At 39.0% G+C, this 24648-nt stretch overlaps 1 protein-coding gene across 6 annotated transcripts in view; it reads left to right on the forward strand.

Annotated features, from left to right (window-relative positions):
* The first annotated feature begins 7761 nt into the window (after positions 1-7761).
* mast2 (microtubule associated serine/threonine kinase 2) overlaps positions 7762-24648 on the forward strand; it is a 202339-nt gene continuing 185452 nt past the window's right edge. For 4 of the 6 annotated variants that reach the window (XM_067596126.1, XM_067596128.1, XM_067596130.1 and 1 more), the window contains exon 1: positions 7763-8908. In XM_067596126.1, the coding sequence (XP_067452227.1) occupies positions 8828-8908 (81 nt within the window). In that variant the 5' untranslated portion in view covers positions 7763-8827. Of the gene's footprint in view, positions 8909-24648 lie in introns of all 6 variants that reach the window. The other 2 variants (XM_067596127.1, XM_067596129.1) reach the window with 1 other exon arrangement.

Genomic DNA, 24648 nt, shown 5'->3' on the forward strand with positions numbered 1-24648 from the left:
GGTGGCTCACTGAGGTCACTTATGTGCCTAGTTGGTTAAAACAAGAAACTGAAGCATCTCTCTTTTAGTCATGAATATCACCAAATAGAATATCCTCAGCATGGCATTAAGTTTATATATCAAGCATAATGCACTTACTATATTGGTGTAGTATATCATACATCTAATTTTGAATATCTAGATGTAGCTAAACTCTATAGAAACCCTTAAGTGGCTCATAAACTGTCTAAAGTAGCGTAGAGTGTAGTGTTAGCATAGCGCTGTCAAACGGCTAGCACAAAAGGGTAAATAACTAGTTAGTACAGTCTCAAAGTTAATAAAATATCATTCAATACATCCACAGAAACCAACACTAACAAAACAAACATAGTTAAATAAAATGATTACTTTCGATGTCTCAACGAGAGTCTTAGAAAATGGATGAGTGTTTTTCATTTAGTCACTGTGCCGTTCAACGTAAACTGAGGCACGTAAAATGCCAGGCTTAGTCGACAAGGGAACAACGGCAGGAGACACTAATCACTACATCAAAATAAGAGTAAAGTTGCTGGAAATGGAATATTAAATAAAAGAGTAAATAACTTCATCCAGGTAAATGTCTGCTTCTAATATCAAATCTGATGTAACTATTGTTATCATTATTTACTCTATCACTTAATGTTTAAACTGGACAATCAACAATAACTACTTTTGCCCTTTCAATGACGGTAACCCTTGCTATTTCAACCTAACTAGCATTTAATTTGCTAACATTCTCCAAGTTGTAATAGTAATACATCCATATTTCAATTTCATTAATTGCATTCATAAAACTTATGCAGGCTAGCTAAAATAAATATGATTTAATAAGAATGTTCAGAAAATGGATGAAAGCCGAATGAGTGTTTTTACTAAGTCTAACTAACGAGTGGTAGAATATTAAATAAAAAGAGAAAATCACTGCATTCCTGCTGATCATATGAACGTTGACTATTGTTGAAACTTAGCTGCAGTAATGTTTTAATTACTTTTATCCAACAGCTAAATCTTGCTATTTCAACCTAGCTAGCATCTTGTCAAGTTTTAATCAAATACTATTAACCTACTGTACATCCACAGGAAACAGCAAACACAAAACCAACATAGCTGAAATAAACTGAGCACTTACAAATAATGTCTGAACAAAGGAGCTTAAAAAGTAGATGAAATGGAGAATGTTTTTTGCTTATTCACTGTGTTATTTTAACACAACAGCATAAAATGGCAGGCTTTACAAACCTATTGCACTTGTTCCATAAGAGTCATTTATCACAGTACATTTAAGGGTATCAGTCCATTTTGGTGGCTAGCATTATGCCACTTTTAATCACATAATATCTGATGTAGGTATTGTTATTAAGCGAATGTTTAACTGAACAGACAATGAAGCAGGGTTAATTGTTTCTTAATTTTCCCTCATCCAACCCCTGCTGTTTCAACATAGCTAGCAGACTTGGGAACTGCACCGAGAGAGTGAAATCACAACATGACAGGGAAAATAACTGCTGGTAGTAGGATATCAAATAAAAGACTAAATCATTGTATTTGGGTATACATTTCTTGGTAACCATATAAAATATGTTCTCATTTAACTAATGTTTACCTTAACAGAAACTAAACCAGGATTAACTGTTACCTTGTTCCTTATCCAACACTTGCTGTTTCAACCTAGCTAGCATCTTAGCTGCAGTCTCAAAGTGGTTAATTTAATATCGCTCAGCACTGTACGTCCAAAGAAAACAGCAATGATAAAACTAATATAGCTGAAATGAATCCAATACTTACAAATAAAGCTTTGAGAATCTTTAGAAAGTAGATAAAGCCGATTGTTGTTGTTTTTGCCAAGTCACTGTGCTGCTCTAACAAAATGGTGGACGTGAAATGCAATCATAGACTGTAGCCTATATAAAGATGGACGTCATGACAGCTCCCCAAAAGTGAAGCCAAAACATCTCGATCGCCCCCTGGTGGCTAGCTGCAGTATGTCATAAGTCCCGCCCCCTCCATGTTAGTAGATGGGACATGAGCCAAACTAAAAAAATCAAAGTACACGTCAAATAAATTTTTCTTAAAGATGGTTTCCGTCATTTCAGGTAGTTCTTATCTGCTGATGTTTGTTCAAGTGCTCATTTTTCTTGTTAGTTTGTTTTGAATTAGTTATTTGACGATATAGAAAGGAGGTCTGACGTCATGATTGACAGCAGTGACAGCCGCTCTCAAATCTCCGTCAGGCAGTGGGACGGCTGAGGGGGCGTGTTCCGCGGGCCGTCATCCCGCCGCCCGACTCTACTGCGCAGACTCTAGCTCCAAATGACGTCACACAAGCAAGATGGCAGCTCCCGGAAAGGGGATATTTTGGCTTCACTTTTGCATAGCGGTAGGAAGCGGCGACGCCTCATCCATATTTATATACAGTCTATGAATGCAACCATTATAGACAAATCACAACATGAAAGTTAAAATAACTGCTTTTAGCTGCTATCAAAAGTCCCTGAATTTGGTTAGACACCTGTTGGTAATCATATAAAATATGATGTAGGTATTGATTTCATTAAGCTAATGTGAAAAGTAGACAGATAATTGTAAACTGGTATTTTAGTCCCTAAACTGACTCGTTTTCAACCCAATAGCAGCTTGGTTCACTAGCATATTCTACATTAAGACATAGGATTGAATGAATTCAAGATTAGCAATAAAGGGACCAAATGTGCCATTGAACTGCTTAATGTAATGCTAATATTTCATTGTAAACATTCTGTAAAAAGGACAGAAAAATACAACCAATGTTGTGGTTTCACTTACTCATTCTTGGAAGTAGTTTGCTTCATTTCCAGAAAAATGAACCAACTCCTGTGCGCTCTAGAAAGCAACAGCTTGATCGTTTATGTTTATATTTTTTTTTACCAGCTGTTTTTCTGTTTTAATTACGGATTGACAGACCTGCTGGAATCAGCGCAGTATTGATGGAGTCATCAGGAGTATCGATGGTGTTGTGCTGCCCTCTGCTGACCGTTTCACAATACAACAAATAAACTTAGATGTAAATGAATGTGATGTTGTAGTTCTTCACTGCAGGTCTGTTTGCTGTATATTTTGGATACATAAGGTAAATACAGTAAGCTTTTTATTTTAAACCTAGACACCTGGCTGCCTGAACAGCAGCCTCAATCAGCTCAGTAGGAAAGTTGCCAACTGGAAGAACTTAAAAGTTAGAAGCATTTTAGTAAGTAAATTAAGTCATAAGTGAAAGAAAAATAGAAGCAGTTTAAGCATCTCCAGTTATTTACATTCAGTTGAATGAAGTTCTTTACACAAACATGCTTTTGCAGACTGAAACTCTGCTGATTACTCTGTAAATTCATAATTTCACCACAGTATCGATGAAAATCTTTAATTACTTTTACAAAAAAAACAAGAACTGTCTATTAACAGATCTTTATCATGTGTTCAGAGTTCATTCAGTTTAAATTCTTTGTAGACTCCAGACTGGTTAACTCTCAAGACAAAAATGTGTGTAGTTGAGAAAATAGACAGATTTACCTCAGTTTTACAGACTCATATTTTGATATGTGCAGCAATCTTTATTATGACAAAAATATGAAAACTAATGTACAGAGCAGCATCATTGCATTAAATATGACTTAAACACAGCGTTCACACAGGTTGTTATGACTGGGCTGATAGCAGTAAATATCTGTCAGTGAGTGTGAGCCGGCGATGAACAGATGAATGTGTGTTGGGTTTCGGCGGAGCAGCTTGTGGAGATCCAGCTCGTGGGGTTTTCAACCAGCACACAGTCCGAGCCGACGTCGGACTCACTGCGGCCCGGCGGAGCCTCCCTCAGTCTGGAGAAGGACACTAATTTTAGGTTGATTAGCTTTAGTTCCCTTTTGTTTGTTGTTTTGGGTTAGGGTTAGGGTTAAGGTTAACTCACCCTGAAACCACAACTATGAAATAAATGTTTAAAGGCTGCAAAATCCCTTGTTACTGTTGCTTGTTTCTTGGGAGTGTCATTTACATGTTGGGCCAGGGTTTCTCTTAGGCCGGGTCATACCAACATATTTTTAAATTCTTCTGCTTCTCCCAGTTTAAAGGCCCCTAATGATAGACCCACAGAGGTGTTTTTGTCTATTTTCCTTGATTAGACCTCTACTTAGCAGTGTGTGGGCCTGTATAGACTGTCTTTGATTGACATCTCCCCTAAAGAAGTAAAACACATTTTCAATCCACTGGAGATAGAAATATGAAAGTATATTCAGACTATACAATATATATCTAAGAAAACACAGCAGTAGAGTGGACAAAAGAGTCATTAAGTTTCATTCAGCGTATTCTGCTCATTCATCATTCACCACAGTTGGATCACTCATTCACTACATAGCAAGTTTAAATGTTCAGTGTGTTCATAATGGAAAAGTGACAAAATTGACTTTTGATTGATTTTTGTGTGTGCTATTGATGCATAATAGTCTCCCACATTGCAATGCACATAACAAATTGAGGGAGCTACAGTACTCACAGCTGGACAAAAACAAAAAGTAATAGTGGATGGTGGTGAGACAGCTCCATCTAAGAAAACAAAAAATAATTCAATTTTTGAAATAAATACCGTAAAACAATGTGGACATTGTTTTCTTGTTTGAAAGTAGTACACTATAAAAATTAGAAGATACCGTACTATATGCTGTATATAGAATAAACTGCTTCAACCAAGGTCTTTTCTCAATCAATGCACCATTTATACAGTAACCTCAAATGTCATGCACAGTAGACTGCACAGTCCCAGGCTAAATCAGTCCACTGCATTGTAAAAATGCTCAATTTTCAAGTGCAATAATGTAATTAATTGCACAGTCTGAGCCCAGCCCAGAGGGTCAAAGTGCACATCAAACATCTAAGTGAAGGAATGAGAAAAATATATATATTTAAAGTGGATGGAGACTTAAGTATAACTTAATGGTGTCTCAAAATCATACAGGCAAGTGTACAAAAGTGTATTTCAGTATATTTGTAATTGCACTAATTATATATAATCAATAGGTTAAGTACATTGTTAGTATGTTTTGCACGCTTGGTAAATATTAAATGAGAATTTAATTTAAGTATATGGTAACTTTGAAAATTACTTTCTGTACAATAAAATTAAGGTTGATTATTTTCCTACATGATAACCCCATGTGGTTATGAGCCATATTTTGGTCTTTTAATTTTCTGATTAATTTGTTTAACTCAATATTGTTAAACTTTTCATCCTTTCATAATTCTGTTTTTAAGTTCTTGACCATTTCAGATGCAATCACAAATTTCAATGAGTTCCAGCCGAGCGATATGACCACAGGGGCAGTGCGACACTGCTTACACAAGTCTTGATGTGAAATGAAATGAGAAATGAAAAATACCTCTTCATTTCTAAATTAAAATGAACAGAAATTATATATTTCCATGGTAAAAAAACAGCTTAGTGACAATGAATTGTTAATGTAGCCTTGTTTAATGTTTTTGTTTGTTTGTTTGTTTTGAATCAAATTGCAAATATCCACAAATATTATACAGATGAAGCCTCCACCCACCCAACTATCAATAACGCAAGTAGAAATCTTTAACATACAATATTTTTTTGTTTCCTAAATATATTTTTTTTGTGTGGGATACAGAGTATACTTACATACAGTCCGTTACCGTATGCTTTACATAGTTTTTCTTCCATTTCTAAGCTTTGCCTGTGGGATTACCTCCCACCCACTAAGAACAAAGAAAAGTGGACAGATCAGTAAATTAGAAAAAGGAAATTGTGATAGAATATTTATTTTTTGAATTAAAAAAACATAAAAAAGCAAGGGCACAGGTCAAAGAAAGAAAGCACCATGGCAACAACCATCATCACCATTTTCATAATTGTTCCATTTAAAAGCAACAAAAAACAAAACAATTTCCTATGTAGATTTTTTTTTTTTTTTTTTTTTGCATTTTTTGAAATTCACTGTTGTCATTTTAGCATTATGTTCCCTTACTGAGAGTTGCTTAACTTTTTCATGTGTTTTTGACTTTTTTCGCTTTTGCATTTCTTTACAGATTTTGAAATCTCTTTCTGTTGATGCAATTTTTTTGTAATTTTGTATGTGAATTGCATTTAAACATCTTAGTCTGTAGTTTTGTGTGTTGTCTGCCAATGCTTAATCTTCTCTAATCATCTTTTGTCTCTTCTCCAACAGAAAGTTGCCTTAATTTTACATTCAGTAATAGGATGTGTATTATTTGTATATTTACATAGAATTCAATGTAATTTTACATTCAAGACCATTAAGTAATTGAATAATTCTGTCAAAAAACTATAATATTCCATTATATTAATGTACAGATTACAGCCTTTATTCTATGGTGAATATTTTTAATAAAAATAATTTACTGTGTTTTTATGGCATTTACACTTAATGTAGAAAAAACAAAAAAACCCTGTAAAATAATACAGTAAATTTCTGTAAGATAACTTTTTTTTTTTTTTTTTTTTTTTTACAGTGTACTTAAGTACAATTTTGAGGTACTTGTACTTTACTTGAGTATTTCCATGTGATGCTACTTTATACTTCCACTCCACTACATTTCAGAGGGAAATATTGTACTTTCTACTCCACTACATTTATTTTGCAGCTTTAGTTACTTTTCAGACGATGATTTGACACAATGGATAATATAACAAGCTTTTAAAATACAACACATTGTTAAAGATGAAACCAGTGGTTTCCAACCTTTTTGGCTTTTGACGTCTTACAAAAAGCAGTGTGTAGTCGGGGTCACATTTCACATGTCTATGAGTTGTTAACAGCTCCACCAAATAGTGATTTTTCCCTCTAAACTTCTCACATGCTTTCATTTCAATAAATGTTCAAATGATCCAATATTTCAGCAAAAATCAAAGATTAGAGAAAAAGTCCAAAAACTGAAAACAGATTTTTTTTTTTTGCACTTTTACTGCAATACTTTAATTACGTCAAGCTCATAATACTTATGTACTTTTACTATGGTATGATTTTTCATGCAAGACTTTTACTTGTAATGGAGTATTTTTACATTGCTGTATTGGTACTTTTACTGCAGTGAAGGATCTGAATACTTCTTCCACTGCTGCACAGAAAGTAGGAAAATACAAAGCATGCACAAAGTAAAATCTGATATTCAAGTAATTTTTTTTGTTAATCAGCAGGTGGCAGCAGAGTCCAACATACTAGACACACACGCACACACACACACACACACACACACACACACACACACACACACACACACACACACACAGGCAGGTATTGAATATAAATAAAAACTGATCCAAATTATGTGTTTTTTTAACACTTTATTTCTTCATTTTATTTAAAATGTGATCAGTTTGTGGGTCAGTAAAGTTGAAACCTGAGACAGGAAGAACACATGTTTACTTACAAAATAAAACATTAAAACTGACACAGGGCGACAAAATTAAAATATTTTGGACCAGATTTTACAAACATTATATCAATATTTTATACGGTTGGTTGCAATCTGCAACCTCACTGTTAGATGCCTCTAAATCCTACACACTGCTCCTTTAACTCTTATTACATACTGTATTATTATTTTGTTTATATTGTAGGTTCTATGTTATTAATAGTGTAGCAATTTGAGTTTCACTATGAATGAAAAGTGCAGTACACATTAAATATATTATTATTTTTATCTATCATTAAATTTGTTAGGATTTACATTGTTATCTGTTGTAGATTTATGCTGAGTTGTGTAAAAGATTTGATGTCATCTATAAAAGATGAAACTTCAGCTTTTTTTTTAGAGGGCCAAACATATTTGTTGGAGGACCATAAATATTTGGTGTCCCCTTCCTTCCGGACTTCCTTTGCCCACCACTATGTTTATGTCTGACAATAAAAGCGCTGTACTTTTATTTTGGTAAACCCGGACCGGACGTCGCTCTCTGCTTCACTTCCTGTAGCTTGACACCGCAGTGCGACCGTGTCAGAGTCAGGAAACAAGCCGAGCGGTACTGTGCCGTGCTGTGCCGCGGCTGCAGTTTCAACACAGACCTGGACCCGGCGTCTGTAGAAGGAGCTCAGCCTTTATCAGAGGATGGAAGAACATCTGAGGAGGACATTCCGGGCCTGACAAACCAGCGGGGACGGATAAAACACCCCGAACCGAGGCGGGAACGAGCTCCCGCTGCGGGGTTGTTAACGGTGATTCTGCGCAGGTGAACGTTAGCAGCTTGGAAGCTAACGTAGGTAGCTAACAGCGAGCGGCCACCGCTGACTTAACTGCCGCAAGTTGGGATTTGGATGAACTGTTGACACAAAGCGGTGCCAAGAAAACAACTCAACATGGATCAGCGTCACCTCGCAAATGATAAACTGTCCTTGTGAGGCAGCACAAACCGCCCTCTTTATATTGTCTTCAAGGGGAAAACTGTGGCTGCTGGTGTGGTGCTGCGAGGGGTTTTTGATTGACAGCTTGTCACAACGGCTTTTCCAGATGTGGAGTCGGCATGAAAAGACTAACTAGGGCTCTAAGTTAGCTGGTCACAGCCTGCAGGGACTGGCTGCTCACCAGGAATGGCTGTGTGGGACAAATTCACTGGACTCTCAACTCTGCAAAACTGCATCAACAAGCGATGACTTTGTGTTTGACAGTGAGCTGTCACGCTGAGCTAGCCAGCTAGTTGAAGTTAGGCAGAAGGTATCAGCCGCAGCTAAAAAAGCTGTGTGTTCAACCCACACACACATTCACACACACACACAGAAAAAGGAGTGTTTTTAGGGTGAAGTGAGAGATGAAGAGGACAGAGAATAAAAACAAGAGGAAACTCTGTAACATGGAGCAGCAGGAGAGCGGGGGAGAGGAGAAAGACGCGGTGAGTGTTAAATCTGAACAAGCTGCTGTCCTGAATCCCAGATGAACCTGTCAGCCCACGCTCAGGGTAAAACACATACAGATGTGTGGTTCATACATAAACTCATTGAAAGTTATATGAATTCATATTGATTAGAGCTGAAGTCTTTCAGCTGCCCATCTGCTTAAAGGACCATTCAGGTGTTTTTACACGTTGTGGTCAGTTTATAATAAACCACATTTTCTTTATAATACTGAGAAAGGTTGGGTTATACTTAGTGATAGCAGGATTGGTATGAGGACAGCTTGAATGCTGGAGCTGCAATGATTAGTTGATTAGTTTCCAGCTATTAAATTAAAGGGCAAGTTCACAGTTTTACAAGTGTGTCTTAAAGCAACAGTCAGGTGTCCATATGAGCAGTGAAAGAGGTTTTCCTCGCTGTATTCATTCCTTCTGTTCATACTGGATATTAAAATATTCAAATGTGCTTTCAATGTAAGTGATGGAGGCCAAAATCCATAACCAAAGATGTATAGTTTAAACCTTTGAAGTTTAAAGTGTATTGTGCACTTTATTTTTGCACTTGCACTCTCTCTGCGTTCTGCAGAATCAACATGTCTGTGGTCGGGCTGCTATGCGCTGTGCACTTTATGTCTTTATATCCAAAACTATGGTTTGGCTGCATTGCACTGTGCACTTTATATTTGCACTACACGGCTGTCTTTTTTAAATCTATGTCTGTGGTTTGGTTGGGATGTAATGACTGAGGTCAGGACGAGGAGTTGGAATATTTTATTTGTGTACTTTTTTATCATTACTGGGTATAGAAGAAGTTATATGTGTATGCATGAACTGGCAATAAAGTGTTGTTTAGAGGTTTAAATGAGAGAATTTGGACATTTTTTCTTTAAAAAAATGATTAATGTTATGTTGATTGACTAATAGTTGCAGCTCGGGCCTCAGTACCACTCCTTGGGATGAGCTAATTACCTCCCACCAACTGGAAAAACCTCAGTGCATGATGGGAAACTCTCAGCTCTCCCCCTGATCTAATTATCTAATTAATTTTAAATGTAAGGATTTAGATTTCATTGCTCTTACTTTGCCAAAAAACTGTTGACCTGATCCCTTTTTTTTTTTTTTTTTTTTTTTTTAATAATAAGAGCTGATTCCAAAGATCAAGTCATCGCTGCTGTAGCTCATAACTGCACATGTCTGCATGAAGTCATGTATCTCAATTTGTGGAAGTTGGACGTGACTGACTGTCCTGCAGTGTTAACCGCTCCACCCTGACATTTGGGACATATTCTGTGAACAAAAAAAAAAAAAAAGGTTGAAATGTCTAAATCAATAAGATTTTCCCTTAATTGTGGTGTTTTGTAACGTCTCCCAGTCCAGCGCCGTGTGTCCCAAGATCAACTCAAGAAGGGGAAATAAATTTTCCTTTTCAGCCAGTTTGGAGTCGAGGGGGGAGGAGGAGGAGGAGGAGGAGGAGGAGGGAGAGGCGTTGAAGGTTGACGGATGGAGCTTTACGGTGTCGTGGGAAGTCAGACAGATGTTTTTGTGCTGCTGCTGCTGTTTTTTTTTATGTGTTATTGGGTTAAAGAATATGAAACGGAGGAGCAGACAGGGCGTTTTCATCCAGTTTAACTTATCTTACCTATTGCTTACATTTGGGAGCGCTGGGTAATGAATCATGTTCCTGTTATGCTGTTGCAATACTTCAGGGCTTTTCTGCTTTGATTTTTGCAGTAGATTTGTTGAACTGAAGTCTGAAGTTTTTACTGTAAATTGTCTCACAGCTGGATGGAGCTGCAACTCACCATTATTTTCATTATCGCTTAATCTGCAAGTTATTCTCTCGATTTAAAATGTCAGTGTTATGATTTCACGGTGAGATGTTATAAATTCTTGGAGCTCTTGGTGATGTCTCCAGATGTCTAAATCCAAACATGTTCTGTTTACTATCGAGTATTGCAAAGAAAAGCCTCAAATCCTCATGTTTGATGAACTAAAACCAGAAAATTTGTGGCTTTTTTTGCTCAAAAAAAATTCATAAAATGATTATTTGATTATCAGAATAGTTGCCAGCTATTCTCTCGATTAATTGACTGATCATTTGATCAATAAACCATCAGAAAACACCTGCTGCAGCACAATATGACGCCAATAAATGTCAGTTTTACACTTAAAAAGCCCAAAATATTCCATTTCAATAATGTAGGAACCAAGAAAATCAGCAAATGTTTGTCATTTCTGCTTGAAGAATCATTTTCCTTCAGTCGATTAATTGATTAATTGACCAATCATTGCAGCTCTAGTGTGGACTGATTAGCTCCCAGAGCCCAAGATGACATATATGTTTGTTTTCTGTCCAACGACTAATGCTTCTGCTTTAAACCTGAGCTTTATTTTGAAAAACGTCTGATTGATGTAGCCGTTACTGTAGAGCTCAAACACCGGCGTCCTCTCTGCATGATTGATGAGTGTCCTGAGGTCAGAGACGTGTCCTGAGGTCAGTCTGACCGTCATGTCTGACTTGTCGATAAAGGCGTCGAGCCATTGTTTTATTTTTCCGTAGAAACAGCTGATGTAAGTAGCTGCAATCAGAGTTCGTCGCAACATGAACAGCAGGTTTAACAGCAGCTCTTCACAGTGAGGGATGAATGATGTCACTGTCATTTGTTAAATGTTTGTGTGTTAATGTTGCCAAGGACAAAGCTCCGACGCACACAAACATCCTCTGCAATCAAAGGATGAGTCAGCTCGTCCTGTTCATGATGTGACCCACTGACGGGACTTTGACTTCAAATTAAATCCTTTTGTCAGTCAGGACTTCCGTACATCCTGGAAAGTATGACGACAGAAAGGTGCAACGAATTTCCTCAAAAAAAAAAAAAAAATATATATATATATCTATATCTATATCTATATCTATATATCTATATATATATAGATATAGATGTAGATATATAGATAAGTAAATTGAAAAATAGTTTTTTTAAAAATATTTTTTCTATTTTTTGTCTTTGACAAATTTTTCAAAAGTATACACAAAATAATTTGTCAAATTTTATTATTTTTGTTTTTTAAATACATTTTTTATTTTTGAACTTGACAGAAAGGTTAGCAATTTTTAAATTTTTTTATTTATTTATTTTTTTTACATTTTCTGCCTTAATAGATTTTTATGAAACAAACAACAAAACTGACTCAACATCTAATACATCTATTAGATTTTAAATGTTTTGTTTTTGTGTTCTGAATATATTTGATGTTTTCTGTCTTGACAAATGTATTTTAAACAATACAAAAAATAATAATCTGCAACGTTTAATGATTTCTTTTTTATTTTTCCCAATAGATTTCCCCTTTTTTAACCGTGACAAATCTGTCACATGTTGCTAGTTTTTTAATAATATTTTCATATTAGACCATTTGTTTTGCTTTTTCCTTTTTCTATTTTTTGGGGGCGAGCGTCTCCCAGATGTTTAGTCACAGTGTTTTCACATTCTGGAAACTTGTGGACTCATTTTCCTTGAAAACAACAACTAGAAGATGAGTTGAAATGTTAAATCTACTCGTGAAAATGACGTGTTGTCAGTTTCACGGGGCGCCGTGGTCGCCTAGGTGATGCGGCGTTGGCCGTGAACCGAAACCAGAAGAAGTAAAGTCTTCTGTTACTCGTTGGAGGAGGATAAACATCACACGCAGAAACCTTCATCTCATCTTCCCTCTGTAGGGACCTTTTACTGGTTCCTACCAGCTGATTGGCTGATGAAGACGTTCCTCTCGTTTCCTCCTGGGACGTCGTTTTCGCTCTGGTATTTCTCCGTGGTCCTGACCCATCCCTGTTTTACTAGTCACATGTGTTCACTGACATGTTTAAATGGAGCAGTAAAGCAGTGCAGACACATAATAAACAGTGTCAGTCAGACGCTGCGTTCCTGCAGCCGCTCGACTGGTGTTTATCGACCGCCTGCTTCTTATTCCTCGATTATTGATTTTAGCAGCGAAGGATGAACGACAACACGTTATTAAGATGAACCCGAGACTGTCTGTTTTTAAATTTGGCTGATATTTGTCTGTAGTCGCTCTTCTCTTCTTAGTTTATTTCTTCATTCTTCAGTTTGCATCTTCTTGTTTGTAGTTGAGACATAAATGACCTCTTATCTAAGATTAACCTGAAATATTTGAAATGTTCAGTTTTAAATGTTTTCCCGTGTGTGTGTGTGTGTGTGTGTGTGTGTGTGTGTGTGTGTGTGTGTGTGTGTGTGTGTGTGTGTGTTTCATGTTTTTCCTCAGCTGCAAACAAAAACCTTCCCTGTTGGCAATAATAGAATTTGAACTTTGGCTTTCATCCTGTTCTTTCCTTCTGCTCTCCATGTCGTCTAATCTCCAATCAAACACTCAACTGATCGCCTCAAAACCTCAAACGCACAGTTTTTTCTTTAAAAAAAAAATGACGCAAGAAATCATGTTTTATCACTGTGTAAAGCACTTTGAATTGCTTCTGTATGACACTGAGCTCTGCAAATAAACTTGACTCAAAACAATTAATTGATAATCAAAATAATTGCGTTAAAGCTGCGTCGGCGAGGTGCCGGTTTAAAGTACTGATGAGACAATGAAATCTGATCCAGGAAGTCAGGTTGAAGGACAGATTAATGGCTTATCAGACGTCTGAACGCCGCTTATCGCCGGTTGCCGTGGCAGCTGTTACTTTCTTCGCCTGTAGGTGGTGCCGGTCGGCGGATGGAGACGCCGCCTGCAGCCTTAAATGTGAACGAGTGATGATGTGCTTCACGTGCAAAAATAAAACCAAAAAACATCAAATAGTGATGTCAGTTTTCTTCCTCAAGCTGAGTTTGTTGTTAAGTAGAGACGGGAGGATAATCTGTGTCAGTGAGATGTGGTTGTTCCCAGGTGCAGCCCCCCCTCACCCCCCCCCCCACCACCCCCCCCACCCCCCCCCCCCCCCCCCAGAACAAGATCAGGCTAATTAGGGCAGACTGGAAGTAGCCTGAAACCTGCAGCGGATTATCAGTGTACAGTACATGTACAGTGTTAATGGGGGGTGGGAGGAGGGTTTTAACTGTAAGCTACAGGCTGCGAGGTGTCGGGACCCTCTATTGGATGTATGGAAGCTTTATCATGCTTCCCAGAATGCACGAGAACTGAAGCTGAAACATTTAGTTGATCAATCGATAAGTCAATCGATAGAAAATGTGTTAAAGTCATTTGTGGAGCAAATCGTTCACTGGATTAAACCTCTAACATGAGAGGATTTGCTGCTCTTTTGTTTCATATATAATGATAATTAACAGAACTGGATATTAGCGCTGATCTATCGATACGATTTCAATTGATAAAGTAGAGAATTGATTCATTTCAGATCAGATAAAAACCATAAAATGCTTCTCAGTTTATTCTGGGAACTTCAGTTTCTTCAACGCGTGAGCAACATCGTTGTTTCCTTTGTTTAAAACTGTGTAAAGTGAATATTAACGGCTGTATTTTAATCGCATTTCCAAGGACAAAGAGACTAAAACAGACCTGCAGCACTTGCAAGGTCTTCATCATCGTCATCATCATGCATATTTTAAAAAAATCCTTAAACGCTATCACATATGTCTGGTACCAGTACAGCACATCCAGTTCCTCGTTGCCTTCATCCTTTTTCATTTTGAAAAAGCTTCTTATATCGTAACTTTAGTGAATTAGCTAGCTGGCTACCACCAGATGCTAACAATGACGAACCCTTTAAACCCCAGAATGACAGATGAATAGATTCAGGGTTACATTTTTTTATTATTATTATTCTTATATTTGTGGCAATACAAAACATTTGTTGCTGTAGCCTCCAGCGTCCAGGCCTAACGACGCCGCTACTGATGATGTTGTGATTGTTGACGGGCTGAGTGTCGTTATCTCAACACAAGCAGCAACAACTTTGCCTCAGTTTAAATCTGAGACTCTGATGAAGACTAAAGTTCTGACCAGCGTTTGATGTAAACTGACGTTTCTGTCGCTACCAAAATAAAAGTATTGAGGTCTAAACCCAGAGCAGACGTGGTCATGACTGATTCTGTCTCGTTTGTTTAACAGTTGGGAGATGTTTTAATGATTCTTATCGTTTCGAGGTGTGTGCATTGTGCCTTTTAATTATTTTACAGCGTTCATAATGTTTCAGGTCAGTGCAACAGACTGTTCAGATGAACTTCAGATAACTTTGATAAAGTCTCTCTGCTATTGTTTCCTCCACATATGTAATTTCTCTAATGTAGATTGTTTTTTATTTTATTGTTTTTTTCCTTTTTCCACACAAACTGTAGCTTAAATTAGAAAAACAAACTGTTTTTGATGGTTTTTATGAGCGTTTCTGTTTTGGTTCAGTCAAGCAGAGTAAATCTGTCGTTGGGTGTGTTGTCTTCTGTAAATCTACTGTACGTATACTGGTGGAAGCAGCTGTTATGTGTAGCTCGTCCAGTCTGGGAGGACTGGTAATTGAACCTCTGTACTTCCAGAGTCCAGACTAAAATCTGTCTGTAGCTTCAAGTAATGAAAACTGACATCTGGTCATATTTCTACACATACACTTGGCCATTTGAATCATTTAATTGAAATATTTTAGCTTGTATAGACTAGAAAAGGCTTTTATAGATAAACATGTTGTGCTGGATATTTAATATGAGGTGTTGTATTCACCGACAGTAGCCTTGGCTCTTTGCTCTTTCTTCTTCATTAGATATCTCTTCGGTTAAACATTAAACCTGCTTCCCTCTCTTTCTTTCCCCCCCTTTGCAATTATATGGGAGAGTGATTTCCTTCCAATCCCTTTTAACCAGTTATGTGCAATCCGACCGCCGCTGAGGAGCCGTCGAGCCAGAACGACCTCTGGGACCCGAGCTGATAGTCGTTCCCGGCGCTGCGTAAGGCTGCCGCGGAGCTGATTGATGGAGCCCACATGGTTAATGTGTGACTAGAAAGGAGGCACAGGTGCAGGAGGGGCGACGGGTGTTAATTATAAAACCCTCATTAAGTAGAATTATAACCTCCGGGTGCGATACATCAGTGCATAAAAATGGCGTTTATTACTGTGCAGCCTTTGATTATCTTGTAGCAATCTGTGTTATGTTTTTGCTCACGTTTTTTTAAGCTTGTGAAAAGCTTCAGAGGTGAGTTCAGGTGAGCGACTCGTCCGTCTTCAACCTTTATCGGCTCCTGTCTGCAGTTTCTGAACAGCAGCTTTTCACATTAAAAGTCTGTTAAAGCCTGAAAAAAGCGAGATCTGGAAGCTTCTAACATCCTTAATGAAGAAAATCCATCACTCTGCTCCCCCCCCCCCTCAGAGTGATGTGCTGGTTTCACACTGAGATGGATGTCACGTTACTCTTTCATCACCTCAGAAAACCTTTACTAGAGTTTCCTTGTCCTCCCCCTCTCTATTGTCTTTTCCCTCCTCTTCTTTCTCTGGATCCTCTCCACCTTTTCTCATCTGAGTCCATCAAACATCCTGGGTTTCTCATGCAGAGATGATATTTACTGGTCCCCTGAGTTAAATTAAAAGCCCACCTTTGTTTCAGATATCGTTTGAGAGAAGCTAATGGCTGTTACAAAAGTCCCATAATGAAGATTTAATTCCGGTAAAGACCTAATAGAGGAAATAATGAGGAGCAGCAGACCTCTGCTCCTTCCTGTATGTGTGTTTAGACAAAGTGATGGACTCAAATGTGGACTAGTTTAATAAAACATGGCTGAAAGACTCTGAGACAGACATAAAGTCTTGTGTTGTCGTGTTGGAGAACAAAAGACATCAACACTGTACAGCTTTTAAGAGCATAACGCTCAGTTTTATAAGTATAAAACATAAAGTCTGAATTTAAATGTGGGATTAAAGCTAAAACAATGAATCCATGAATCAATTAGTCGATTAACAGAAAACTAATCGCCTGCTACTTTGATTAATCGTCATTCTCTTTAAGAGAAAAATGTCCAAATTCTCTGATTCCAGCTTCTGAAATATGAATATTTTCTAGTTTCTGTGACACTAAACTGAATATTTTTTTAGTTGTGGATGTTTGAGGACGTCGTCTTGCACTTTGGGAAACAACATTTTTCACCGTTTTCTGACATTTTATAGACCAAACAACAACAACAATCGTCTATTTTGATAATAGAATGATTGTTTTAGTCATTTTTTTTTTAAAGCATAAATCCCAAATATTTGCTGGTTTCAGCCTCTCAAAGTTGAGGATTCTTAGTTTTTCTGTGTCAACTGATTATTTTTGGCCTTTCGTGGCCTCTGAGAAACTGTTATGGCCATTTTTTTTTTCATGTTTTTTTCACTATTTAATTGAGAAAATAATCTGCAGATTAATCGATAATGAAAATAATGATTAGTTGCAGCCTTAGATTAAAGCTGCAGTGATTAGTTGATTAATCGATTAGTCGATCAACAGAAAATTAATCTGCAACTATTCTGATAATGGAATGATTTCATTTTTCACATGTGACTATTTCCTGTTTTTCTTAACGTCACTAATTATTTTTGGACTATTAGTCAGACGGAGCAAGAAAACTGGAGAACGTTGCCTCTGAGAAACTGTCAATGTCTTTTTTTTTAAAAAAAACATTTTGCAGCAGTGACACAAAACACTAATCAGTAGTTTATCTTTGTGTCTGTTGCAGCTTTCTACTGTAAAATCCTGCTGTTTTGTCCCAAATTCTGCAGTCAAAATGATAATAATTCATGACGTTATGAGATAGTCGGCGAGTTTGTTATCTTTTCTCAACCGACCTAGTTGACATCATGTTTTGTGTGATATATTTGCAGAAGGCTGTGGTCACCTGTAATAAATAAAAAAGATAAAGATGAAAGAGTGGAAGGAAACTTTTCTCCTGATTGAATATGACGACACAGTTCATGTCGTGTTGCTGAGATTAAAGTCATAAATATCAAATCTTCCAGAGCCCAGTAAGTTTTATGACCTGCTGGTTAGATGTTAATGTAGTAACTCTGGTGTGTGTGTGTGTGTGTGTGTGTGTGTGTGTGTGTGTGTGTGTGTGTGTGTGTGTCTACTCTATTAGAAGCAGTGGTTTGTCTTGTTGTGTCCCCGGAGGCTTGTTTGTTTGTGTGTTAGCGACTGAAGAAAGTGAGCTCAGTCATTCTGCTCCAGTATATTCGACAGAGAGAGAGAGCGTGTGTGTGTGTGTGTGTGTGCATGTGTGTGTGTGTGTGTGTGTGTGTGTGTGTGTGTGTGTGTGTGTGTGTGTGTGTGTGTGTGTGTGTGTGTGTGTGTGTGTGTGTGTGTGTGTGTGTGGGGTTATCTAGTTTCCCTGTGGCTGATTAGGCTTGTGTGTTGGCTCACAGTGTGGATCTCTTTGAGTGCAGGGTCGGGACAGATGGAGGGAAGCTGGAATGTTACAAGCAGAAACCTGCAGGGTGGAAACTGACTGACACACTCAGCACATCGCCATGGAAATGGAAACCACGGCTGCAACCAGTTTAACCCGTCGTCTCGATAATAAGACTGCGACTAACCATTATTCTCTCGATTCATTTCTCGATAAGTTCGGTCTTTAAAAATATCTTTAAATCACTGTTTTCCCTTAAATGCAACTGAAAACGTCTCGTTTTGTCTCGAACCAGCAGTTCACTGTCACAGACTGAAGAAAGCAGAAAGTATTTAAGAAGAGAATCAAAGAACAATGGGCCTCATTCATAAAACATGTTCACAACATCAGAGATCCTTTCTGAACAGAGAGAGAGCGCCGCTTGTAACACACAGAGAGAGAGAGAGTGTTGCATTATGGGTTGTTTGTAGCCTTAATGTCGCTTAACCTAACATGAGTTTTACACTAATCATGTTTGATTAGCTCAGTTTTTAAACCTGCTGGGGTATCTGAAAGGTCGTGTAACATGTTTTTTTTTTCTTCAGTACGGTCTGATAAACGCTTCCAAGAGCCTGACAGGAGAAACCGAGTGCGTGTGACCGCTTTAATGGTTTTATTTTACTTTTACGAGAGAGATGCGTCCAGGATGAAGACTCTCTTCCCCTCAGAGGACGACTGAGAAAGTCTTTTTTTCCTGAAAACAGCTGTTGGAAAATGAGTTGTCGTTTTATAATCAGCTGCATCTTCTATTTGAGTGGATATGATATTTTCCTGTAAATGCAGGCAGGTTATGATATGTTCACATGCAGCAGTGTAACATGCACTTTACACTGTTGGTCTGCCAGGAAAGAAAACGGAGCAAGAAATCAGATCCTTGATTAGAAAACAAGGTTAACATCAGTGTGGGGGGGTGTATGGGGGGGGGGGCTGGAGATGTTGTGACTGCAGCACAGATGGTGGCTCGATCATGTTGTTAAATATAGCAGCTGTAATTTATAACCAACAACAAGGTTTTATAAAAGTGACCATAAATAAAATTAAAAAAAAAACAGAATTCAGCGTTTTGAGAAGGAGACGCTGATGCTCCACTTTGCATACGACGGTTTGTATTTTGCGTGCGGTTATGCAAACGGTCGGGTGAATTTGAGACTCAAATATTTCAATTTTAAGAGCATGTAAATACAGTCACACGCATATCAAGTAACCCTCATGTAGAGTCCCGACCGCAAAGACGGAGGATCTGTTACGACTTTGGCTCTAAACAACAGAAAACAACATTTTTTCATCCTCCAAGAACAGAACTTTTCCCAAAACGTACACCAGAGTGTGTAAATCTAAAAAATGCGTTTATGGGGAAAACGCTGGCTGAAGACGTTTCATCGGAAGAGGAAGAAGAAACATTATACCGTTTCTTCTTCACTGGTTTTTGCCCAGTAGGAGGAGAACGACCTGTTTTTTGGCGTTTTAACGTGCACGGATGTTTCAATACATGTCCTGTTTGTCCTCACTCAACTTGTAAAACGGCTTCAGAAAATACCTCGAAGCTCTGAAGTGTTCAAGAGTTTAAACAGAGAAAGAAAACAGAAAATGAATAAAAATCCAGCCGTCAGCCACTTTCACTACTCGCCTGACTTCCTTCACTGAGTGCTTTTAAGTGCTGGTCTGAGGCCAGATCTCTTCTTTCCTCTCTGCTGGTGGTGGTGGTGGTGATACTGGGAGCGTGAGGTCGAGGACTCTGCTGCTGTTTCATGTCACACTGTTCTCACTGTTTACACACACACACAAACCGTGTCAATACACACATTTCATCAGCCGCCGGACTTTGTGTGTTTGAGCGGGTGTGACGGCTTTTTTTTTTTATAGCGTGTTGATGTACGGCGCCGTAGTGTAAATCAAACAGCGCGTGTGAGCCGTCTTGTGCATGCATGTGTGTGTGAAAGTCACTACAGCGGTCCACTCCCTGTCCTGATTGGAGGGGTGGGGGTGGGGGTGGGGGGGGGGGGGGGTTATTAACCTTTGGGTTGTGGCCAGCAAAGGAGCTTCCAACAAAACATCCTGCTTCCTCCAGCTCAGCAGCTAACTATAGGAGCACAAACACGCCGCTCGCACAAAACATGGCTGCTTATCTACCTTCATCCCCTCAGAACAGACTAGCACTCTGATTGGAGGTTGAATATTTGTAAAAAGTTCTCTGGCTGTACAGTCGCAGGTGTCGTTATTTTCTCCACATGTGCTTCACTTCTTCTTTCAGTTTTCTCATGTGGTGGTTTTAACTGTTGCTCCTCACGTGAGACAGTTTGTTGTAGTTTCCAGTTAGATACTGGTTTGTGATGTGAAACCTGAACTTTGTGGCTTTTAAATAAGTAAGGAAGAAGAAGTTGGTAGTAATAAAACCTAAATCGAAACCTCATTGACATGTGAAACAACTCTAATAACTAAAAACAGTCAGAGTATGATCCAATATTGTTGTTTATTCAATATCTTTGTTTTTAGCAGCATTTAATCACCGTTTCCCGTTTTCCTGCACTCACAAAGTCATCGTTCATGTTGAAATCACTGCTGTAGTGGAGTCGTCTTAGAACATGGAAAGTAAGACAGATAAAAGAGACGCTGAACGAGAGGTTGCACTGAGTTACTTCGTCTTTCTGCGGCGGCGCTCCCGACCGTCTCTGACTTATGACGCTTGCGGTGAGGTCACAGGTTGCACTTTAACCAAAGAGTGATTTTTTCCCCTCGCAGAATCTGAGACCCGAAGCAATAAAACAAATCAGCATTTCATAATAAAACGCATAAATTAGGAAAAGCTCTGATTTGTGTTGCAGGGATGTGTTTTATGTTCATCTCAACATGTAAAATGACATGTTTGACAGACTCAGGTCTCAAACATCCAGAGATTGAAAGTTCTGGGTAAACTGGGGTTATTTTTGTGCTTATCATATCTTCATCTGCTTCTGTGGAAAAACTATGTGGCTTTTTCTTGCAGCAGAGCAGCTATGATGCTGCAGATCCCTGCATGAAGGAGGAAAAAAAAACCTCAAGTTTCCCTTCAACAGCCTCATTTTCTTACACTCCTACCTCACTTCTTTCAACATAAAGCTTCTCCTCTGCAGACACTCCCCAGCCTTCCCATTATTACTTTTTTTTCCATCAGAAGCAATCTGGGCCTGCAGATGTGACTGAGCTGAAAGTGTGTGATTATGCCACACACACACACACACACACACACACTCACACACACCCGCACGGCAGGAACACGCCTGGGATTAAAAGCATTCAAGTTCAGATATCAGTTTAATCCTCAGGGAATTAAACAGGCGATCAGTGAGGAGTAGGCCAGCGACTTACAATACAGAGAGAGAGAGAGGGGTTTTATTCAGTTCAGACATGCTACATGCTAAGGCCTGTTACAGACAAGTTACAGTGTCAGACGGATGGCATGTGGAGCTGCAGAGATCACTGCTGCGTGTGCAGGTATGTCAGGAAGGTGTGTGCAGGATTTACCGTCAGACTGCGTTTGCGTAAACCATGTTTTCATAAAGATAAAGACTCCTTTCACACTGAAATGCCCCCAAAAAACAGGAAACGGTTAATTTTTTTTTTCTCTTTGTCGGCAAGCGATCAAAGCGTTGATCACAGCGACATCTGGTCAGCAGTGAGACAGACAGTTCAGATAGTCTGCAGAGTCTCAGCTGGTTAAACCTCTGGTATGACAGAAAATATCGTGTCTATGATTTGATAACAGCTCATAAAATCTACCTGTTAGCCAGGTGAACTATAATCCCTCCGGTAATCCAAAGACAAAAACAACAAAATCTCAGGTTTTACTTTGTTTTAACAGGGACTTTACAGATAAACTTTGTTACATACAGATCAGCAGCAGATGTAATGTGTAAAGAGGGTCAAGCTGAAGCTAATTTGTAGCCCTGGTCAGGCTTTAAAAACTGAGAGAAAAGATGCATTTTCAATAACGTTTCAATAAAGTTTCTAGATGAATGATCAGATATGGCTCCCTCAGCGAATTACACACATGCAAAAACTCTGTAAAATCACTTTACTCCTGCTAAATGATTCGCAACATCGCCCTGCAACAGCCTACGGTGGCGTTCAGACGGACATCAGCTCAGCGTGAAACATCTGCAGCCGTGTCGTTCATTTGAACGGCGGCAGCACGTCGAGCCTCAGCAATACAACGCACGGTCGTCCAGGAAAAGTGGCAAAGACGCTGCGCCGACCCCCCCCTGGTCGCATACATGCGAGCGCACATTCCTGGTGGATTGTTCTGTAACGTGAACGTGACCGTTAACCTCGTTATCGTTGCAAACGAAAGATAAAACAGTTGCCGCGGTTGTAAAATCCTGTCAGCGAGTATTAAAAAAAAACAGCTGTGTGATGTTTCACCATCTGATAAAGTCGTTAAACTCATTAATCTGTAACTCCAAACACGACTGCCTGCATTGTATTTCATTGTCTCACCGACGCAGCCGATTGCACCGGTTTAACTTGAATAATAGATGCCTTGGTTACGGCCAAATCTCTCATCATATCGCCCCAAATAACCCAAATCTAGCTGGCTTAACGTGATGCACAACACTCACCGGGTGCGGTCCGCAGCACAGACAGAAGATGTGGTAAAGTTACAGTAGCCGACGCAGGCAGTAGACGTGATAAAACCGCTGCTTTAATTAGTGTCGGTATGTTGAGAAACAGGATAGTGGAGTATCCTGACATGTCAACGCGCGGCTGGTGTTCAGGCTCACGTAGAAAACAATAGAGGCGGGAGTTTCTGACGGGGGGGGGGGGGGGGGGGTGTATGTGCATCGCCCTTTTTTTTTTGCCTGTTTTTCACTGCAGGGATGCAGGCTGGTAGTAAACATTTACGAGCGCCAAAGGCATGAAATAAAAAGGGTTTCCCCTCTGCACAATGCATATTACTTTTATTGATCTCATATGGAAGACGCCGGCAGCTGAAGGAGGATTACTCGCAGGTAGAAGCTGCGATCAAGAGCTTTAGTGGAGTCGGCTTTTTGAACAGTTTCTCTATTGTGATATTTGTGTGCGAGTGTGTAAAGGCGTGTTCAGGAAGATTAGTCAGAGCTCAGTCAAACTGGTGCAGTGTGCTTTCTCTTCCTGCCACACACACAAAACAATGTGGTCACACGCACACACACACACTCCCAGGAGAGGCTTACAGTCCTGGAGTCTGTCCCAGGACTCAAATTTAAATTTAATTTAATAACTTTATTATCCAAAAGATGGAATTAATGCAGTCGGAAGTGCATACAGGGGTGAAAAAAGTGCAAAAATGTAACAGTAGGAAGTATATAGTGCATAAACATACACACACACATGCATGCATGCATAGGCACACACACGCCCCAAAATTTAAGTGCACAGAATTGGCCACAATTGCGTCGTTGCCGTGACAGCAGCACCGCTAAACCTTCACCTGAGGGTTTGCTGCAGACATGCAATGACATTACCTTCCTGTGTGTGTGTATGTGTGTGTGTGTGTGTGTGTGTGTGTGTGTGTGTGTGTGTGTGTGTGTGTGTGATCTGCAGCTGTATTATGAAGGAAAATATAAATATCAGATCAGACTCTGTACAAGCAGAAAGTCACGATTAAATGACTCAGTTTGGAATCAGGGAAACATGATCAGGACATCCTGTTTAGGAGGAAACGTCCTCCTGCACAATGTTTATCGGACACTTTTTGATCATATTCAGTGACGGCGTTCAGAGCCGGCAGGTCGGTCTCAGCGAATAGAGAGAGAGCGAGTGTGTGGATGTCTTATAAGCGTTTGACTTTTTAAATCAGTTGTTTCACTCAGCTGCACATATACCAGGAACAATCTGATCTAAATGAGCCACTTCAGATTGATGTAGTTTTGTTTTGATTTTAAACAGAGATAAGTTGATATACTTTAGATTTTCACCTGCAACATTGTGTTATCTTTGACATCCCTTAGAGAGGACATATTATGCATATTTGCAGGTGTATATTTATATTCTGGAATATATTTGCATGATTTACAGTTAAAAAACTCTTTATTTATCTTATACTGGTCCTTTATGCAGCCCCTCAGTTCAGCCTCTGTCTGAAACAGCTCCTGTCTCTTTAAGGCCCCGCCTCCCGATGAGCCTGCTCTGTTCTGATTGGTCGGCTTCCAGGAAGCTTGGGAGGCTACGTCAACAAACTATAGTAGCAGGATTTCACTTCTTTTTCTTGTTCTTTACTCAAAATGTCGACTTCTCAAATACCACCGATCCAAAACGAGAGTGGACAACATGAACAACACATGGTAACCTTAGCAACAACCTTAGCAACCAAGGCTATGGAGCAGACGGCTGTTTATGAGCGTGCGCAA

Source organism: Thunnus thynnus, chromosome 8 (assembly GCF_963924715.1).
Source record: "Thunnus thynnus chromosome 8, fThuThy2.1, whole genome shotgun sequence".
NCBI classification, from domain to species: domain Eukaryota; kingdom Metazoa; phylum Chordata; class Actinopteri; order Scombriformes; family Scombridae; genus Thunnus; species Thunnus thynnus.